General features: G+C 37.5%; 1 protein-coding gene across 1 annotated transcript in view; it reads left to right on the top strand.

The window, feature by feature from the left end:
- Nucleotides 1–19481, top strand: part of LRP8 (LDL receptor related protein 8) — a 205705-nt gene that overhangs the window by 176109 nt on the left and 10115 nt on the right. Inside the window, exons 6-12 of the mRNA XM_087929936.1 lie at nt 1741–1863; nt 2195–2317; nt 9143–9262; nt 9376–9501; nt 10859–11030; nt 15038–15265; nt 16057–16175. Of these exons, the coding sequence (XP_087786062.1) occupies nt 1741–1863; nt 2195–2317; nt 9143–9262; nt 9376–9501; nt 10859–11030; nt 15038–15265; nt 16057–16175 (1011 nt within the window). The remainder of the gene's footprint in view (nt 1–1740; nt 1864–2194; nt 2318–9142; nt 9263–9375; nt 9502–10858; nt 11031–15037; nt 15266–16056; nt 16176–19481) is intronic.

The following is a 19481-nucleotide window of genomic DNA, read 5'->3' as shown; positions in this document are numbered from 1 at the left end:
GTGAGCTATAACTTGGCAGTTGGTATTCTACCTGAAACCCAAGGAGGAAAGAGCAATTCCTGAATTTACCATTCAGAACAATGTCTAGTTTAGTGCTTCCTGTTGCACTTCACTAATGCTAAAAAAAGCTCCCAGTAGGAGACATTCTCAGAGGTGTTGACATGCTACATAAAATAAAATCCTTGATACTCTTTACATATGTGCTTTTTAACTTGCACAGTGATCTGTGAAAAGACTTCTATATGTTTACTCTTTGGGGAGGTTTGGAATCGGATTAGGAATCACAAAAAGAATATAGCATTGTGTAAATACTCTGCCTGCCAAAACATGGTTCACTGTGGTGATTTTGAATGCCTGTAATTTACAGTCTAATTAATTGTACTCATACCTCAGTATGTTTATTATATCTTCTATACTTGCTGGATACATGGTAGTCTCTTCTTCTTGTGTCCAGGATGTTGAAGAGCCATAATTTCTGTTCCTCGTGATAGTAAAATTGCTGAGGAGATTCTGTCGCAATCTTCTTGGATCATCTGAATTAGTGCCTGTGTCATATTGCTTGAGCTACTCTTTGGCAGTGATTTTCTGTCATTTAAAATAAGGATGCTGTACTCCAAGGGTAAAATACATGGTTTCTGAGAGGCATTTTTTCTGTGTATCTGCAGCTGTTGTCGACATTGACACTCAGCTATGAAAAAGCATTGGGCGGGTCTACAACTTGTTAGAAAGTGGCAATACAGGTGGGCTAACAATAACCATTTATTGTTCAGGAGTTGGATGTGGAGATTAAATAAAGTTAAGATCACTTTTGAGTCAAGCTGCTGGTTTAAAGAAGACAGACGTGTCATTTTCTTAGCAATAATAAAGAAATGGTATTACTCTTCTAGACAACATTTTGCTTTCCTGTTAGGGATGACTTCCTGTGATTTTTCTGGTTAAGTCTCAACTATATATTAGCCAAGTCCAATCCTGTTTAGCTTTTTAAGATCAGACAATGTTAAATGGAACTGAAGCATCAGAATGTTTAAATATCAAGATGTAATTTTTATCTCTTTCCTTGCTATCTGCCTTAATTGCTTCTTAATTGCTGAGAGTCAGTTATTATTTCTGGAAGCCTACCATTATGTACCAGTACTTCCAGGTGTGTTCCTTCATAAAGGGATGTAGTTTTTTTTCTTTTTCTTTTTGTTCTGAAATAATTTAATAATTTGTTATTATTATTTTATTATACTATAATATTTCGACATATTAAAGTTTCAATCTAATGCTTTAGCTAATCGCCTTTTCACTAATGCCTATAAAGTATAAGCTATAAAATAATTAAACACCTGCAATGAAATTACAATATTATTCTTGTTCGGCCAAAAAATGGTTTGGGATGAAAAAGAAGAACTAGGACCCAGAAAACTCGTAGTTGTTAAGAAAATATTCCCAATGTACAGAATGAACCATGGATTTAAATCCATATTTAGCCATGATAGCTAGTTTATCGTTAAGAACAAACCATATGAAAATGAAAACAGACAATATTCTTCCACCTCTTTTGTGCCATGCTGAATTGAGAAATGATTCTAAAGTCCAATTTACTTATTCAATTCATATGACCGTCCATTGCATGACTCTCGGCAGCAATGAAGGACTGTTGGATACCCCAGAACTTTAGAATTACTGACAATTAGAAACCCTGTGAAAAGAACGCAACAGGTGATGGTGCTTTTTCTTTTCCTTTTTGTTTTTAAGCCTTAGTGACTTGCAGCCCTGATGAATTCCAGTGTGGTGATGGGACCTGCATCCATGGAGCTAAACAGTGCAACAAAGTGCACGATTGCCCTGACAACAGTGATGAAGCTGGCTGCGTTAATGGTAGATATGCTAGGTGTGATAAGTCTGCTGGCATGGGGTGTAGCAGAAAACACTGTTAAAAAGTGCTTAGATGCCAGAGAGTCCTCCATTCCCAAGAAGCAAACCGATTCTTTATCCTAGTATACTGTACTGTTTAGCATATTCCAGGCCTCTGAGGCCTCATCAGAGATACTTTTTTGTCTTTAGCAGGCTTCGTTCTAATCCATCACATCTAAATATCCCGCTGTTTAACCATATCTCATTTTTTTCCTAATTACATTCATAATGCATCTTCATTTTCATGTACCTAATCTAACTTCAGCTGCTTTTCCTTCCTTGCCTGATATAACAGAGGCGGCGTGCGAGAGTCCCACCAAATTTCAGTGTAAAAGTGGAGAATGCATAGAGGAAGTCAAGGTGTGCGATTCACAAAGGGACTGCAGGGACTGGTCCGATGAGCCTCTAAAAGTTTGTGGTACAGTACCTTCTTATTTCTTCCTCCATGTTTAACAACCTCTTCCATGCTCATATGTTTAGCAATATCAGAAGAGAAGCATTCACCATTATTATCATTCTTCTTTAGTTCTTCTCCTTACCTCATCTTTGTGACTCGTGAATGAGGGAAATGGAACTAAGATTTGATTCTTAATTTCTAGAATCTTATCTTCTTGGGATTTTAAGTTCTTGCATATTGCAGGTGATGCTCTGCATAATCTTAAATGTAATGAATCCTGGGGCTGGTGCAAAAAAGAGATTTGATTGCATCATAGAACAGAAAATTCTCAGTATTTGGGTCTCCTGCTGATGCTACTTCTTCTTTTTGGTGGTTCTTGTGAATTGCAAAGAAAGTTTATATGCTTAATCAAGATAATTCCTTTTATCATCTGTCCTTTAAAAATGCATGTTGAAAAATTGACACATAGGCCCACTTCAGGAATGGAGAAAAAGGGGTCCATGACTCCTCTGATCACAGAAGTCGCACATGTATAGCAATAGCCATTAGACTTCACGTTGCTTTCCAGCCCTCTCTAAGTGGTTTACAGAGTCAGCATATTGCCCCCAACAATCTGGGTCCTCATTTTACCCACCTCAGAGGCATCATTTATACAGAGCCTCTGAGGGCCATCCAAGGCAGGCATCTATATTAATAAGCAGTCATGTGGCCTTAGCTATGTATATTGACATCACCGGAACAGGAAAACCACCTGCCTTTGGCATCAAAAGAAATGGATGGCATTCTTCATAAGTGCTTGAATGGGGCCATGAAAAACACCCCATTAGTAGGAATTCCCATCATTGGATTTTAAGTTCATCCAGGATGTTCCTAAGGAGAAAAGTAGCATTCATGGAAAAGCTGCAGATGATACTGTCCCATAAAAAAAAACTGTGTGGGCAGTTTCTTCATTAAAATTATTTTTAATAAATTTAAATAAAGTTAATAAATGTTAATATTTTTATTGATTTTAATAGTTTTTTGCTTTTAAAATAACAGAAAAAGAAAAAAAACCAAAAGGAACATTACATTATATGTGTCTGTATATATTTCTCATACACTTATATGACTATCATCCTTTTTTTAACCTACTGAATTTTCTATAAACGAACCCCCATATTTTCTTATACACTGCTCAAAAAAATAAAGGGAACACTTAAACAACACAGTGTAACTCTAAGTCAGTCACACTTCTGTGAAATCAAACTGTCCACTTAGGTAGCAACACTGATTGACAACAATTTCACGTGCTGTTGTGCAAATGGAATAGACAAGAGATGGAAAGCATAGGCAGCTAGCAAGACATCCCCAATAAAGGAGTGGTTCTGCAGGGGGTGACCACAGACCACTTCTCAGTTCCTATACTTTCTGGGTGATGGTTTGGTCACTTTTGAATGCTGGCGGTGCTTTCACTCTAGTGGTAGCATGAGACGGAGTCTACAACCCACACAAGTGGCTCAGGTAGTGCAGCTCATCCAGGATGGCACATCAATGCGAGCTGTGGCAAGAAAGTTTGCTGTGTCTGTCAGCGTAGTGTCCAGAGCACAGAGGCGCTACCAGGAGACAGGCCAGTACATTAGGAGATGTGGAGGAGGCCATAGGAGGGCAACAACCCAGCATCAGGACTGCTACCTCCGCCTTTGTGCAAGGAGGGACAGGAGGAGCACTGCCAGAGCCCTGCAAAATGACCTCCAGCAGGCCACAAATGTGCATGTGGCTGCTCAAAAGGTCAGAAACAGACTCCATTAGGTTGGTATGAGGGCCCGATGTCCACAGGTGGGGGTTGTGCTTACAGCCCAACACCGTGCAGGACATTTGGCATTTGCCAGAGAACACCAAGATTGGCAAATTTGCCACTGGCACCCTGTGCTCTTCACAGATGAAAGCAGGTTCACACTGAGCACATGTGACAGACTTGACAGGGTCTGGAGATGCCGTGGAAAACGTTCTGCTGCCTGCAACATCCTCCAGCATGACTGGTTTGGTAGTGGGTCAGTAATGGTGTGGGATGGCATTTCTTTAGGGGGCCGCACAGCCCTCCATGTGCTCGCCAGATGTAGCCTGACTGCCATTAGGTACCGAGATGAGATCCTTAGACCCCTTGTGAGACCATAATTGGTGCGGTTGGCCCTGGGTTCCTCCTAATTCAAGACAATGCTGGACCTCATGTGGCTGGAGTATGTCAGCAGTTCCTACAAGACGAAGGCATTGATGCTATGGACTGGCCTGCCCATTCCCCAGACCTGAATCCAATTGAGCACATCTGAGACATCATGTCTAGCTCCATCCACCAATGCCACATTGCACCACAGACTGTCCAGGAGTTGGGGGATGCTTTAGTCCAGGTGTGGGAAGAGATCCCTCAGGAGACCATCCGCCACCTCATCAGGAGCATGTCCAGACATTGTAGGGAGGTCATACAGGCACGTGGAGGCCACACACACTACTGAGCCTCATTTTGACTTGTTTTAAGGACGTTACATTAAAGTTGGATTAGCCTGTAGTTTTTTTTTTCCACTTTAATTTTGAGTGTAACTCCAAATCCAGACCTCCATGGGTTGCTAAATTTGATTTCCATTGATACTTTTTGTGTGATTTTGGAGGCTTACTCTAAAAAAACCAGATTCCTAATTAATAATTAAAGAAGCTTGAACTAAATAATACCTATCAACCTATAATACTGATCAATAATACCTATCTTTTTTTCCCCCTCTGACATGTTTTTTTATTGATGCCAAGTCATTAATTGATACAATGTGTTATTTTATTGTATAAGAAGTATAAGATCCCATTCCTGTAAGATGAAATGCATTCATTTTAGCCGATGTGATTATAATGGAACTGTTGGCCCTGATTAACATGTTCTTGATCATTAAAAAGATCTAAGTCTCTTCTTCTGGTTCTGTTCTCAGTTGAAGAGGATATATTTAATTCATCTGAATTTTAACACAGCAGCTGTTTATACTGCTGGAGTTTTACTGCCTATTATTTTGTGGCATTTTAGAGGTCCTTATAATTTACATAGCATCAGTAATGAAGAGCTATAACAAATTATTCCTTGGTTTATACGGTGGTGATGCGTTCTTGTTCATTAAAAGGATCTAAGCCTGTTCTTTTGCTTCTGTTCTCAGTTGAAGAGGATATATTTAATTCATAGACAGATAGATAGAATAGATAAATAGAATTCTTTATTGGCCAAGTGTGATTGGACACACAAGGTCTTTGTCTTGGTGCAATTCATTTTAATTTTGACATGGGAGCTTTTAATACTGCTGGAATTTTTATTGCCTGTTATTGTTTTGGCATTTTAGAAGTTCTTATAATTTCCATAGCCTCAGTAATGAAGAGATATATCAGATTATACAGTACCTTGGTTATATTTTATGCCTTTTTATTGTATGCCCACATTGCATGCACATGTTGCATGACTGACTTTTTAGGCTAATTATGAGATTTACCCTAGTATAGGCATGCAAAACCTATGTGCTTTCAAAAGTTGTAGGACTATAATTCTCATCATCCCCGGTTCTTTGCCAGTTTGTGGTTGAAGATCTCAACATCTTTTGGAAGCATATATTCCTTCAAATAGATCAGATTGAATAAATTTGAAGAAATTGAAACAAAATCTAGACGAAGCTTGGTCCTGGAAAACCAGTGGCTAAGGTCTCAAATTCTTTTGATCAAGTTTAGTGTACTTTGAAAGAGTGATTTTGGTTTTGCATCGCAATTTCGAGGCAACCTCTAGATTAAACTATTGCATTGAACTCTGTCATTGGGCTGCCTTTGAGAGCATTTCAAAACTTAAACTACTTTTCACATGGGAGACTATGGTCCTAATATTTAAGTACATTGGGTTCCATTTTTTTGTGAGTGAAATTCACTATGGAATATTTTAACTTAAGTCTTAAATGATCTTAGACAGAGATGTCCAACCTTAATGACCCTGGAGATAGACATAGCCTCTCCAAAAAATTATGCTTAAGTTTTAGTTTTTAATCTGAAAGAAGGGAAGGCTATTGAAGTATAGGATGTATGGCTGATCATATTGATTAATTAATTTAGTTATTCTGCTTAAATGCAACCCAAATGACAATTTTGTCCCAATGCCTGTCAAACCACTAAAAGGTCAAACGAGGCCTTCTGATTTAGAACTTGGATGCTTTAAAAACTATTTTGTTCCCAGTGAGTCTCTTTGGATGTCCCTATACATAACTCTAAAGCACACGTCTCTTCATTTGATGCAAGTAGGGTATCTTTTAGGAGTGAGATCTTTTCTGTAATAGTATCAAACATATCTGGAATCCTCCTCCCATCCCCTACATTGAATTTATACTTTAAATTTAAATATAAAGGTAACTATTGTGGGCCTGTTTTCTGTAGAAAAAAGAAGAAAATCGTGTGAACTTATAATGGCAGCTGTTCAAGGAATTTTGTGACTAAGGTTCTGAGACAGAGGTGGAATTCCAATGCTTCCTTCTTATCCCTGTGCAGTAAGCCAGAAGCCATTTCAGTGAAATAGCAGCAGGGAACAGCATCTTCCTGCTGATATTGGTTGGAATTAGAAGCTAAGCAGAGGTATCCCTGGTTAATACTTGGATGGGAGACCTCACAACATTCTAGTACAGTTCTGGAAGATAGACTGGGACGCTAAACGGTATCCAGGAAAAAGGCAATGGCCAACTATATCCATTTTGCTAGTGAAAAAAACAACACAGAAATGTCTTAAATGTTAAAGGGAACTGACTTTCCAGTGTTGGAGTGAAATTTGATAAAAACATACATTTGATAATGAAACCATTTACCTCAAGACAGCTGCCTGGAGACATGCTAATCACAGACTGTTTCATGGTAGCTATTGCATCTATTGGGTCAATAAAATATACATTTCTTTAAAATATAGAGTGATTTGCTGAACCTAGATTATTTACTGAAGTATATGCCTCTCACTACCAGCCTTTTCACAGACACAGTACACTTTCAATGCATGGCCCATTCACCCTCTGGGTTGTAGTAAACAGTTAGGAAACCTGGCATCCTGGACTACAGAATGATGTGTCTTTCTGATGCCAGAAAATTGGTCTGAAAATTATTCTTCTTTACTGTTAAGTTTATCTTCCATGTGATTACAGTATTTTACTATAATTTATTAGTGTATGCTGCTTAGAACCCATTGGCACGGTGGCATGGGAATGTAAAATAGATATACATACCAATTAAAATGGAAGATGGTCTTGAGAGTTACAGTCTCATTTGGCATAATTGGCTTATGGTGCATGATGTAAGCAAGAGTTATGGACAGGATCAATCTGAATTGTAAGCAGTAGCTCAAATGCACCACCATGTTTTTAATTCAGCAATAAACTTACATCTGCTAATAACATTGTGAATTGTGACTTTCTGCTCAGAATTGGGGAATTTGCTACAAAATGTGGACGTTTTTCCAGTGCAGCATATTCTACCAGTTACGTTTTTTCCTCATTAAACAAAAGAATCAAAGGAACTGCATCATCTGTTACATATCTGGGCTAGTCCCAAAAATCTCAGTAACCCAGTTTCTGAGATATTTAATTGCACAGCAAATCTCACAATAAAAGAAAAACATTTTTGTCCCTCACTTTGGATAGGTTAATTAGAAAGACAAGTAAATGGTTGTTTCAAGAATTGAAATGACTTCCTTTGACCCCTTTGGCAATTTACAGTGGCCAGGGTAAATTGGACTACATTTTCACTTTTAGTGTCTGCCATTGGGGAACTGATGATCAGGACTCTGCTCATACAAATTTCCAGGTGTGTGTATGATTACAGGCAAGGATGTTTTTTTTTTTTCAAATGAAATATATTACAAATGTTTGTGGGGGGGATCATTTTATCTTAGATAGATAGGAATGGACATATGGATTACAGTGGGTTGATTTTTTTTTCTTTTCAGGAAGCATTATATTTATAACTTTAGCATAGTTAACAAAGAGCAGGATAGAAGAAAGTCTCAGATAGTCAGATCTAGGGATAATAGAACTAGGACAGATTCCCCCTTTTGATTTTTCCCCCTCTTTTTCATAATGGTGCATTTACAATTCCACTGGATTTTTGGAAAAATACAAACTTCTAGCATTACCTGGACTGGCGATGTATTATGCTTTGAAGCTTTGATTTTTTTTTTAATCTAACCACATGTTTGCAATACTACTTTTTGTGTGTCTTATAGATTATATGAAAACAGATTCTTTAAAAAAAATCTAATCCGCTCACTAGAATAGCCTTTGCCAATGTGATGACTTCTAGATGTGAAGGAATACAGTAAAATGAAACGTAATGTATCTAGAAGACATCCAGTTGGAAAAAGTTGAGCCAGAAACAGTTGACATTTCTGGATTCTTATTGCTTTTTATAGTGCAACCTTTCGTATATAGTCCTGATCCATTAGAAGAACATTCTTGCCAAATTGTTCTGTTTGCCCATTTAGGATCTTAAACATGGGCTTGGCATTAGAGTAACTACTGGATGATTTTTACTTGGCTCATTCATTACTTAACATCTTTCTCCCACTATTGTGCCTATGAAGTGAAAGTAAACAATACAAATGAGCACTTTGAGTTCAGATGCAAATTAAACCAAAATTGCATGAGTAGGTTGCCTTAAGAAAGTTCAGATCGCTACTTTTTTTCTTAGAAGAAAAAAAGGTTTTCATGTCTATTTAAATAAACCTTTTAGTGGTTTCTGGAAATATCTGAAGCCATTTAACATTTTAAAATGTCAGTCTTATATGCACAGAATTCAGTTTTAATCTAAATACTGTCATTCTTCTAGATGTGAATGAATGTGCCCTGAACAATGGTGGTTGCTCCCACATTTGCAAGGACTTGAAGATTGGCTATGAATGTGAATGTCCTCCTGGATACAAGCTTATGGACAAGAAAACGTGTGGAGGTAATTTGCATATAATACTCATAACTTACTTGGAATATCCAGAATTCCTTGCAGATGTCCTATGGTCTGATGGCTTAATGTCAAATTACCAATTATTCTAAACTGTCTTCTAGATATAGATGAATGTGAGAATCCAGATGCGTGTAGCCAGATCTGCATTAACTACAAGGGGGACTATAAATGTGAATGTTATGATGGTTATGAGATGGACACCCTGTCTAAAAACTGCAAAGCCATAGGTAAGAAGATGCTCTATTCCATTTGGTGTGAATCTGTGAAAAATAACACAATTCATCAACAATTTATAAATGTCCATCTTCCTTGACTATAGTAACTCTACTTTATCAAGTTTAAGCCTTGGCTGGTTCATCCCCTTTCATCTCAAAAATTTCACAGCTTCCTGGGCTGAATATCATCTGCATTTTGACATTTGAGTCCAACCTTCTGGATTTCATTTAGATGTTAAAAGCACAGGAGGAGACAAGATGGAACTTTGCAGAATCACTTCATTTCCCTGCAGTGGAACAAAGATCTTCTAGCATCATTTTTTGATAATCATTTTTTTAAACTGCCTTTTGCTATTATCTTCTTTTTTCTAATTGACTAAAAAGAAAAAAAACCACAGAATTTTAACTAAATTTCACAAAAACTAGAATTTTCTGATGTAGAACTTTTCTGATCCAGAAAAGTTCTGGATTAATAATAACAGTGCTTTCTGTGCCCAATCCAGAATATCATGTTTTTTTCCAAGACCCAGAAAAATTCATGAGGTTTCACTCCTTTCACAATACATATATTCCTGCTCCTCATTTAAATCACCAAGGCAAAACAAAACTCTGGTACTTTTCTATTCTGCAGACAACATTCATTATGCCTTCAGCTCTGCCTTTTTTATGTTATTGCTGTTCACAAAATGCCAGAATGGAGAGAGTAGGGAAAGAAACAAGTAGGGTTAGGAGTGGTAGACTTAGCTTCTTTTATCTTTTAATTTTGGTTATGGGTATTTTCTTCTTTTATCTGTTTAATATTAGACAAGGTACCATCATGAGGGGCAAATGCCAATTGAATCAATCCCCTAAACAATAAAATCCTTATAAGAATTTACTTCTTTTTTTTTCTTTTAAAAATCAGTATTTTAAGGAGCATAGCAGGTATTTCATCCCAATTGTGAAAGCTGGATTTCAGAACCTCTCTCTTTGGAGAAGCGCCAAAGGAGAATGCTTCTAATCTGATATGAACCAAAGTAATCTAGCCATTAAAAATGTAATTTATAGGGGAAAGATATATTTTCCATTTTCATATATTTACATTTATAATGTAAAAATATACATAGGTGCTGAGTGTCCTGAATTTTCTTCCTCTCCAGTGCACAATTGTGGGAGTGACTCTTTCGTGTTCTCCCAGTGAGGAAGAAAGAAGGTATAAATTGCTAGTTGATCAGAGCAGTGTACCCAGGAAATGATGATCAGGACTGCAGCTACTGCCAATCCTGTTTATTCTAAAAATAGTTTTGAGATTTTTCCAAAGCTGGCTTTTTAAAAGCTATGCTATATCCTAAATTGCTTATAAAGCTATGATTTGTGGATTCCTTGGCAGGAAAGAGCCCATATCTTGTTTTCACAAACCGCCACGAAGTACGCAAGATTGACCTGGTGAAAAAGGATTACTCTCGCATCATCCCTATGCTGAAGAATGTGGTTGCTTTGGATGTGGAAGTGGCAACCAACAGGATATACTGGTGTGATTTATTCTACAGGAAGATATACAGGTGCGGGGTATCTCCGACCGCCCCATTCATCCTCCATCTTCCCAGCACGAAAATCAAGTTCAGATCTATGACAGCTTAGTTCAGGGATGGGCAACTATGGCCCCTTTATGAGCTGAGGACTTCAATTTCCTGAAATCCTTTCTGGGTTAGGAATTCTGGAAATTGAAGTTCACTTGTCATAAAGGAGACTTAGCTGCCCGCCTCTGGCTTCGTGGCATCAGAACTATGTCTATTGAAAATGTGCATCTTTGGAGCCTATTGTCCTGATGCACATACCAAAACAATACTGTATCAAATTATGAGTGGATTAACCTTGACTTTGTGCAACAAAACTAATTGTCCCTTTTCTGCACTCAAGTCTAAATTGCTATCCCCACCCACCCATCTCTGCTGTGTTGTCAGGAATGGTTCATTCTGGTTTTGAGTAACCCTCAAAGATGAGTTTCCTGAGGACCAAATTCTGGGAAAGGTGAGTCCAAAGATCAGGAACTTATTATAGAGCAGGACTTCCCAACCTTGGCAACTTTAAGACAGGTGGGACTTCAACTCCCAGAATTCTTCAGCCGGCCATTCCCTATGCTGGCTAGGGAATTCTGGGAGTTGAAGACCACATGTCTTAAAGTTGCCAACATTGGGAAAGCCTGTTATAGAGGAAGCAAAGGTTTTACTTTGTTTTTTAAGATCATCATCTGTTGATTGCAAAGAAGCAGCTAGTTAGGAATTCATCAACTCTTGAAAAAGGAAAATAAGCAGAAAGTGAGAGAAAATTATTTTGGTAAGCTTCTTTGAGCCTTGCAAAAAATGTAGAAAAACAGTATTTATCTGCCCATTCATATCTGAGCATTATTTAATGTGGCACTTCTCCTACAGCTTGCTGATAGCAAAAATCTGTCAAGCTTAAGATTTGACTTATTTTCTTCATCACTGCTAACTGTAACAGGTTTGTCTTGAGACTTTGAGCTCTGGTACAGTAGGCAGTTATTTTAAAATATAAGAATAATCAGGGCCAATTTATGTACTTGTGTGAAAATTGAATCAGAAGGAAAAAGGTCTGTCTCTGATTTACTCCATGGGCAGGAAAAGGATAGAGGAGAAGTACTGTAGGTAGGATCTCTGGGTCCCTGCTGGAAAAACAAATGCTCACCAGCTGGAAGAGAGTCCTTACAATGAGGAGCTTTGTCCATCTCTGGTCTGAATGCAATTCTCACTGGCTTTCTAAAATAAATTAGGAAATTGTATCTTAGAGGAACTTCTTCCTGAAAATCTCTGATCTTGATTTGCAAGCCATTGTATTTAGAATTTCTCACTCAGGACATAATGGGAAAGAATGGGCTTTAAGTTGAATGACCATACCAGAAAAACGTTCATTCTTGTTTCAGTTAAGAGCAAATTAAACCATGTTAGCTGTATCCACACTGGGCACTCTTACACATGGCCCTGCACTAATTTGCATCCACGCCAGACACTCTTACACACACTAATTCACATGCAAAAAATGTCACTGTCTTAGTTAGAAAGAGAAGAGCGCCACCTACTGCATTCTCAGAAATACTGAAAAGCTTGGGACAAATGAGAAGTACCAGTGATTGTTTATAGCTGAGAAGCCCTGTTAAAACCTCTTACGAGCCAGAAGGGAATCAGGCACCGAATAAATGGAAGCTAGTCACAGCTAAAGAAGCAAACACTTTTGTCAAGTTGATGAAACTTGTGTTCTGAGATGTTAGGACACAATGAAAAACGAGGCAGAGTTTCCATTAGCATGCATATTTTATCATTGCCCCTTCTTATTCCCTCCCTCTCACACTTGTAATAGGGATCAAAATATTTAATGAAACTGTAGGAGGAACTCCTCCTTTTGCTCACAATATCTTTCCTCTTGCATTTTCATTTCTCAATGTTTCCCAAGGACTCTGAGGAGAAGAGCAAGAATATCCCAGTAGCGCCTCCACATCCGCTGATTCCTTTTCAGAAGTACTTCACTCTTTCTCTGTTTGTTAGTTGTGTATCTAATAAAGTGATCTGAACCTTGGCCTTGCATTTACTCCACTTTCTTCCCATTGAAGGATTATTCTGTGGTGAATGTCATGGAGAGAAAGTTTACATTCTTTTCCAGGCACCCCATAAAATAAATTAAGTTAGAATGCATCCTTTGATATTACAGGGAATCAATTCAATAGAAATCTGCTGTACCTAGTTCTGAGGAAACATTTTCAAATCACATTACTTAGCTGTTGATCCACAAACCAAAAATTGCTTTCTGCTGATCTGAAAAGCAGCTGGTCCAAGATCAGGAAGATAAAGAGGACCTTTGCAATCCAATAGAAGGGTAATACTGGATGAGTTAGGATCTGAACATTATGTGGCCTATTGTTTTCCTGGCAAATACTGGACTTAATTTTTTTCAATGTTGACCATACAAAAAAGGTGGATTAGTTTAGTTTACTGAATTAGTTGGCCAGACCAAGATATGGCCATTAAATGTACAAGTACAGTGTTTGATAGTTACACTCAAACTAGGTAGTATTTGCTGTTATAATTCCGTGTTTTTGACACTTATCAGTACTGATAGTTCAAAAATACATAAATAAATAAAGTAAATGTGAGCTTTTTTCATGGAATTATATTATTTGGAAGAGAGTGTGCAGGCAGTGAACCTAAATTAAAACATCCCTGCCTGATAGATAACTGTTCAGGCCATGCTTAAACCAAGAAGTCCATTATCTTTCAGGATATAATTAGCTCCATTGTCCAACTGCCCTTTTCATTAATCTATTCTTAGCATTCAACTGGAATTTGCCTGTTTATAATTTATTATTTCACATCTTGCAATCTGAAACAACAGAATCTTGGCTTTCTTCTGCGTCACAGGTATAGGAAAAATCCTATTGCAAGTCCCTCTCACTCTTCCTCTTCTCAAAGCTAAATTTATCCTCTTTATAGGACTTAGTCTGTAACTCCATAATCATCCTTACTTTTTTCTTTGAACCTCGTTCAGATCTTCTGAATCCTTCCTAAAGTGTAATGCCCAGAACTGAACGTCATACTTGAGATGGGAGACTGACCAAAGCAACATTGAATGGAATTTTATTTCTCATGAGTTGGAAACTATAGTTCTATTCTGTTACCTATAATTTCATTTGCCTGCTTTGCGACCATATCACGCTGCCAACTCATATTCACTTAGCAATTATAATTTGAGCCTCTTTTTCACAAGTACTATTGCCAAGGCATGTAATCTCCATCCAATACCTACGCATCTGCATGACTTAAGCCTTGTTTACCTATTCTTCATGTGAGTAACAATTGTGTGAAGGGGAGAGCAGAGCCTGATTAGCCCATCCATAGAGAGAACCCGCTTTTCTTACCCTATTCTTGCAAACTTCTAAACCAGGGGTCCCCAAACTTGGCAATTTTAAGACTTGTGGACTTTGACTCCCAGAATTCTGAAATGAAGTCTACAAGTCTTAAAGTTGCCAAGTTTGGAGACCTCTGATCTAAACAAAACGTTAGGTCTTGTAGACCAGGGGTGTAGACTGGCAGCCCGTGGGCCAGGTGCTTCATGCGCAGGCCACACCTACCCCAGCTCTGCAAAAGGGGGGGAACATTGCGACACATCACGTGACAGCAACGTGACGCCACGAGTCTGACACCTGTGCTGTAGACTCTACATTATTTTGAACCTGAGTGAAAGCCTGTGCACAGAACAAACTTTATACTTCTGAAGTTTTGGTGATGCAATAGTAATAGACATCAAGATCCGCACAGGAAACAGCATGTCTCTTACTACAATTAAATTGCACTGCTTACTTTGCTTATTGCAAACCATTCAGAGCAGGGATGTATAAGTATGCAGAACTCTCTTGTCAGAAAATTAATATAGGATTTTATGCCTTGTTTGCTCCTCATTTTGTTTGGTTTTCCCTTTTTGTGAGGGCATCCTTTCTTATACCATTATCCCCCCCCCGCTTTGCAGAGTTACATGAATAATTTGAGTCTCCTCTCTATAGTGCCTACATAGATAAGGCCAGTGACACAGCTGAGCAGATGGTTCTGATAGACAGCCAGTTACACTCCCCAGAAGGTCTGGCAATGGATTGGGTCCACAAGAACATTTATTGGACAGATTCAGGCAACAAGACCATTTCTGTAGCCACAGCTGACGGGCATAAGAAGAGGACACTTTTCAGTACTAACTTAAGTGAACCCAGAGCTATTGCAGTGGATCCCATTCGGGGGTAAGTATAAAAGATTACTCTGCTATGTATTGCTGAATTTACTATTCTTTCAGCCTTGATTCTTACAGTTCTCACACTGCAGCAACCACAATAATTAGAGTTTATTTCATGGATGTACATTAGCAGTCAGAGTTTTTGCTGGCTGTGATTGTGAAGTGACAATACCAACAAAATGCATATTATCCATTCTACTGCTAATTGAATATTCCTACTGCATCATATGTGCTTTTGTATCAGTGGTGGGATTCAAAAAAATTTACTACTGGTTCTGTGGGCGTGGCAGGGGAAGGATACTGTAAAATCTCCAGTCAGAGGTGGTATTTGCCGGTTCTCTAAACTACTCAAAACTACTCAAAATTTCCACTACCGGTTCTCCAGAACTGGTCAGAACCTGCTGAATACCACCTCTGTATTGTATCCTTTCTACTTTCAGAATTCAAATTGGGCTATTCAAATGCTATATAATATGGATTCTTATTCTTAGGTGTATTTATTCTAACTCAGTATTGTAGCCTGAAACATGAGATTGTGGTGCTGGGCAGTCACTGTGGATTTTCTACTTCCGCAATAACCAAGGCATTGGAATTCATAAGAACCACCTGATGGATGGTCTTTCTTAGTAAAAGTTAAATATAGTATTATCCTTTAAAGAATTTGATCACCTTGGTACATTCTTGTTCAATCAAGCAATAGTTACTTCAAACAGTATTGCACTTGGAAATCTGAAGGAAAACTGCTTTTCAAGTAGCATAGAGCCTTCTACCATCTTCTTTATCTATTCTGTTTTGTAGATACATGTATTGGTCTGACTGGGGAGACATAGCAAAAATTGAGAAATCTGGCTTGAATGGTATGGATCGTCAAGTGCTCGTGACAGACAACATTGAATGGCCTAATGGAATCACACTGGGTATGTTGGAAAACTGGAACTAGATCATTCTAAATTTTCAAAATATTGTATACTAAAAATAAAGGTGTTTTTTCATATTGAGTCTGAGCATTGATTAATCCAGCTTCATTTTGTTTATACTGTTCAGTAGAAATTCACCATAGCCATATACATGATTGTCTGAATTTGAAGGTGGCCTACAAGATATATACTGTACTGTTCTACAGCCCATTGTTCCTTTCTACAATCTTGGGAGTTTTTTTTTAATTCTAAGTTTCTTCTTTTAACTGGAAAAAAAAAGATTTAATTATGTTGTGGGGATCAGAAAAGAATGAGAGAAAAAACAGAGTCTCTACCATTATTCGGTGAAAATTATTTCCTTGCTATTTGCCCTGTTACTCTTGCAAGTTTCCCTGCTTTGAAAGAGGAAGATAGCTTTAGGGACTTCCGGTTTGAAGGGTTTCGGCGACAGACAGAAATCCGCGATCGTGCGCGGTTTCTGTCTGGGCTCGCCGCTGGAGTGCCCTGAGCCGGCAGGTTTCGGGGCTAAGCCACCCCGTAGAGGTGGTGAAGAGGGGGGAGACTGCCAGCAGGGTTGAGGAGAGCCGCATCTCTCCTCCTCAGATGGCCATTACTCCCTTTCCTGAAGGTGGTTGCAGCGGTGGTCAGAAATGGCCACCACAAAGAAGAACTCGACCGGAAAAGAATGTGCAGGAGGAAGATAGGAAGTGAAAGTTTTGGCTGACCGGGTTAAATTGTAAAAGCAACAACTAAGGTACCCTGGAATTTAAACTTACAAAAAATAACATCGCTCCCAAATAAGAGTTGGAAGCAGCGAAGGAAAGTGAAATGGGCAAGGTTTGGCTTTTTTTTTCTTCTCTCTCCTTCCCTATACTGACAACTAAGAGACTTAAATAAGAAATCGGAAAAATCCGCTTTGACATCAATAGGCAATTAAGCTGAAAATAAAACAAAATGCCAAAGGGATAATAAAGATTTCTGGACATTAAAATTTTTCTTTTTCATAAGCAGGAAGGGAGAGAAAAAGAATAAGGGCAGGATCTGGAAGAGGGAGGAGACTGCCTGGAATTAAAAAGAATCTACAGTAAAACTTCAACAAGACTTCTAAAAGATACATTTTAACTGAAACTTTGCAACTAAATAGTAACCCCAGGAAGAGAAAGTGAAAAAAAAGAGCAAAAAAGAAACAGCTTGCTTGTATTTGGATTATTTAGTGATCTTTGGATTCTTGGTTATTATATTTGAATGACTAAAATCAATCGGGTGGTTGTTTAAAAATTTATACAATGGCACCACTTCTGGATGAATTGAAAATGGAACTTAAAAAGTACAAAGAAGATGCATAAGAAGGGAAGGGTTCTTTTGGCTTCGTTTTTCAATTCTTAGAAATGGAGATTTGGAACTATGAGGAACAACAAGAAAAGACTGCAAAACAAGAAGACTGGGACAAAGGAGAAGCCATCTTTAATGAACAAGCAATTTTATGTGGGGAAGAAAAAGGAAAGTGGGGAAAGAGCATGGAGAATTTAAGACTAAAAAAAACAACCAAAGAAAAAAAGAAGAATTTGAAAAATAAGTATAATACTGGAAAGCAACAGAAAAGGGGAATACAGAAGAGAGAAATAGAGGTAGAGAGACAAGGGGGTAAAAAGGGGAGAGAGAAGAAGAGAGGGAAGAAGGAAAGGAAAAGAAGTTACAAAGGACTGGAGCAAGATACAGAGAAACAGAACCTATTTTGAGATAATGGGTGAAAATCTAACTGAAAAAGAGATTCTGTAAAGGTACATAAGATTGTATTGTTATATTAGTAATAGAAATAACTTTAAAAAATTGGAAACAACGTATGATTAAAATGAGGGATAAAATAGTGTAATTTAGTGAAATGTTTGTGAATAAAATAAGTGAAATAAAATAAATGAGAAAATTGAATTAGGAAGGAACAGGAACATTTTAATTAGTTAATGTTTTATAAAATACAAGTGAAGGGGGGGAATTAACTATGGAAAGCTTATAATTGTTCCCATAGAAGTATGATATTTAATTGAAAAATAATGTTAAAGATGTTAAGACTTTAATGAATATTAATATAAATGATAGAATTGAATTGGAATGGAATGTTGTTTTAATTATATACATTTATAATTTTTTCTTTTTTTAAGAATACAGTGTGTATTTTAAGAATGTACCAAGCAGAATCCGAATGGAAGTTATGTATTATATTGAATGTTACAACTTTAGGGAAAAGATATAAAGGCGTCATACTCCAACCAGTAGCTACAGAAGAAATTTTGTTTAATGAGAAAAGATAATAGATAATTGAAACAGGATAGACAAAAAATATAAATACAATGATTTGAATTGAGATGAGATAATTAAAATAAAATTGAGAAAATTAAAATAGGGGAGAAGCTATGCAGAAAACGTAAAATAGTAATAAGATATAGAATAGAATATAAAAATGAGCATGAACCTGAATTTGTGTCTGTACGAAGAAATGTAACCTGGGATTGTGCTACTTTCAAAAAAGATGTTGTATTTGTATTTTTTTTTTCTCTTTGTGAAAACTCAAAAAAATTTTACAAAAAAAAGAAAAAAAGAGGAAGATAGCTTTTGAGAAAGGGTGAGGGGAAAAATATACAGGCCTATCTTTATTTCCCCGCATAATTTGACATTTCCTACCAATTAAGCAGGAAGGGGAGTTTCAGACTGACAAAATCAGCATTTAGATGCAAGTCTTCCCCCTTTAATGCATGCCTCATGACAACACACTGAGGTGTCACACACCACAAAGCTTTTATTTTCATTATCATTCCGGCATTGCTCAGAGTCAGGCTGCATGCAAATGTTAATAATAACAACAGCAAGATCCTGTGAATGTTAGTGACCCCTCCACTTTCAATTAAAAAAAGAGAGATTATTCACTCCTCTGAAATGTGTTGGTTGCTACATCATGTTTTTGGAACCAGGTCTGCAAATAAGGTAGTATGTTAATCCCATGCATTATCTTCTCAAATTAATTAGGCAAAGAACTGATCTCCTACTTCTACAAGTTAATGTCATTATTTAAAAAAGAACACCAGCTGCTAATATTAGTGTTCATGGAGAATTTAAGTGGTTGGACTATTATTGTGGCTTCTCGGATATCTTCATGCGTTTATTTAGCATCTCTGCAGTGACTCTGAATATATGCTGAAAACAAGCACAGAAAATATTCTTTCTGAAAGAGAAAGTCTCACTTTCATGATAGTTCCAGTGTACATTACACAGTCTGGATCATACACTGTGATCATATTTAAAAATATGTTA

The sequence above is a fragment of the Pseudonaja textilis genome, chromosome 3, assembly GCF_049901715.1.
Source record: "Pseudonaja textilis isolate UNSWEBS1 chromosome 3, rPseTex1.2, whole genome shotgun sequence".
NCBI classification, from domain to species: Eukaryota; Metazoa; Chordata; class Lepidosauria; order Squamata; family Elapidae; genus Pseudonaja; species Pseudonaja textilis.
Note: the sequence above shows the minus strand (reverse complement) of the source record. Positions and strands in the feature narration are given on the sequence as shown.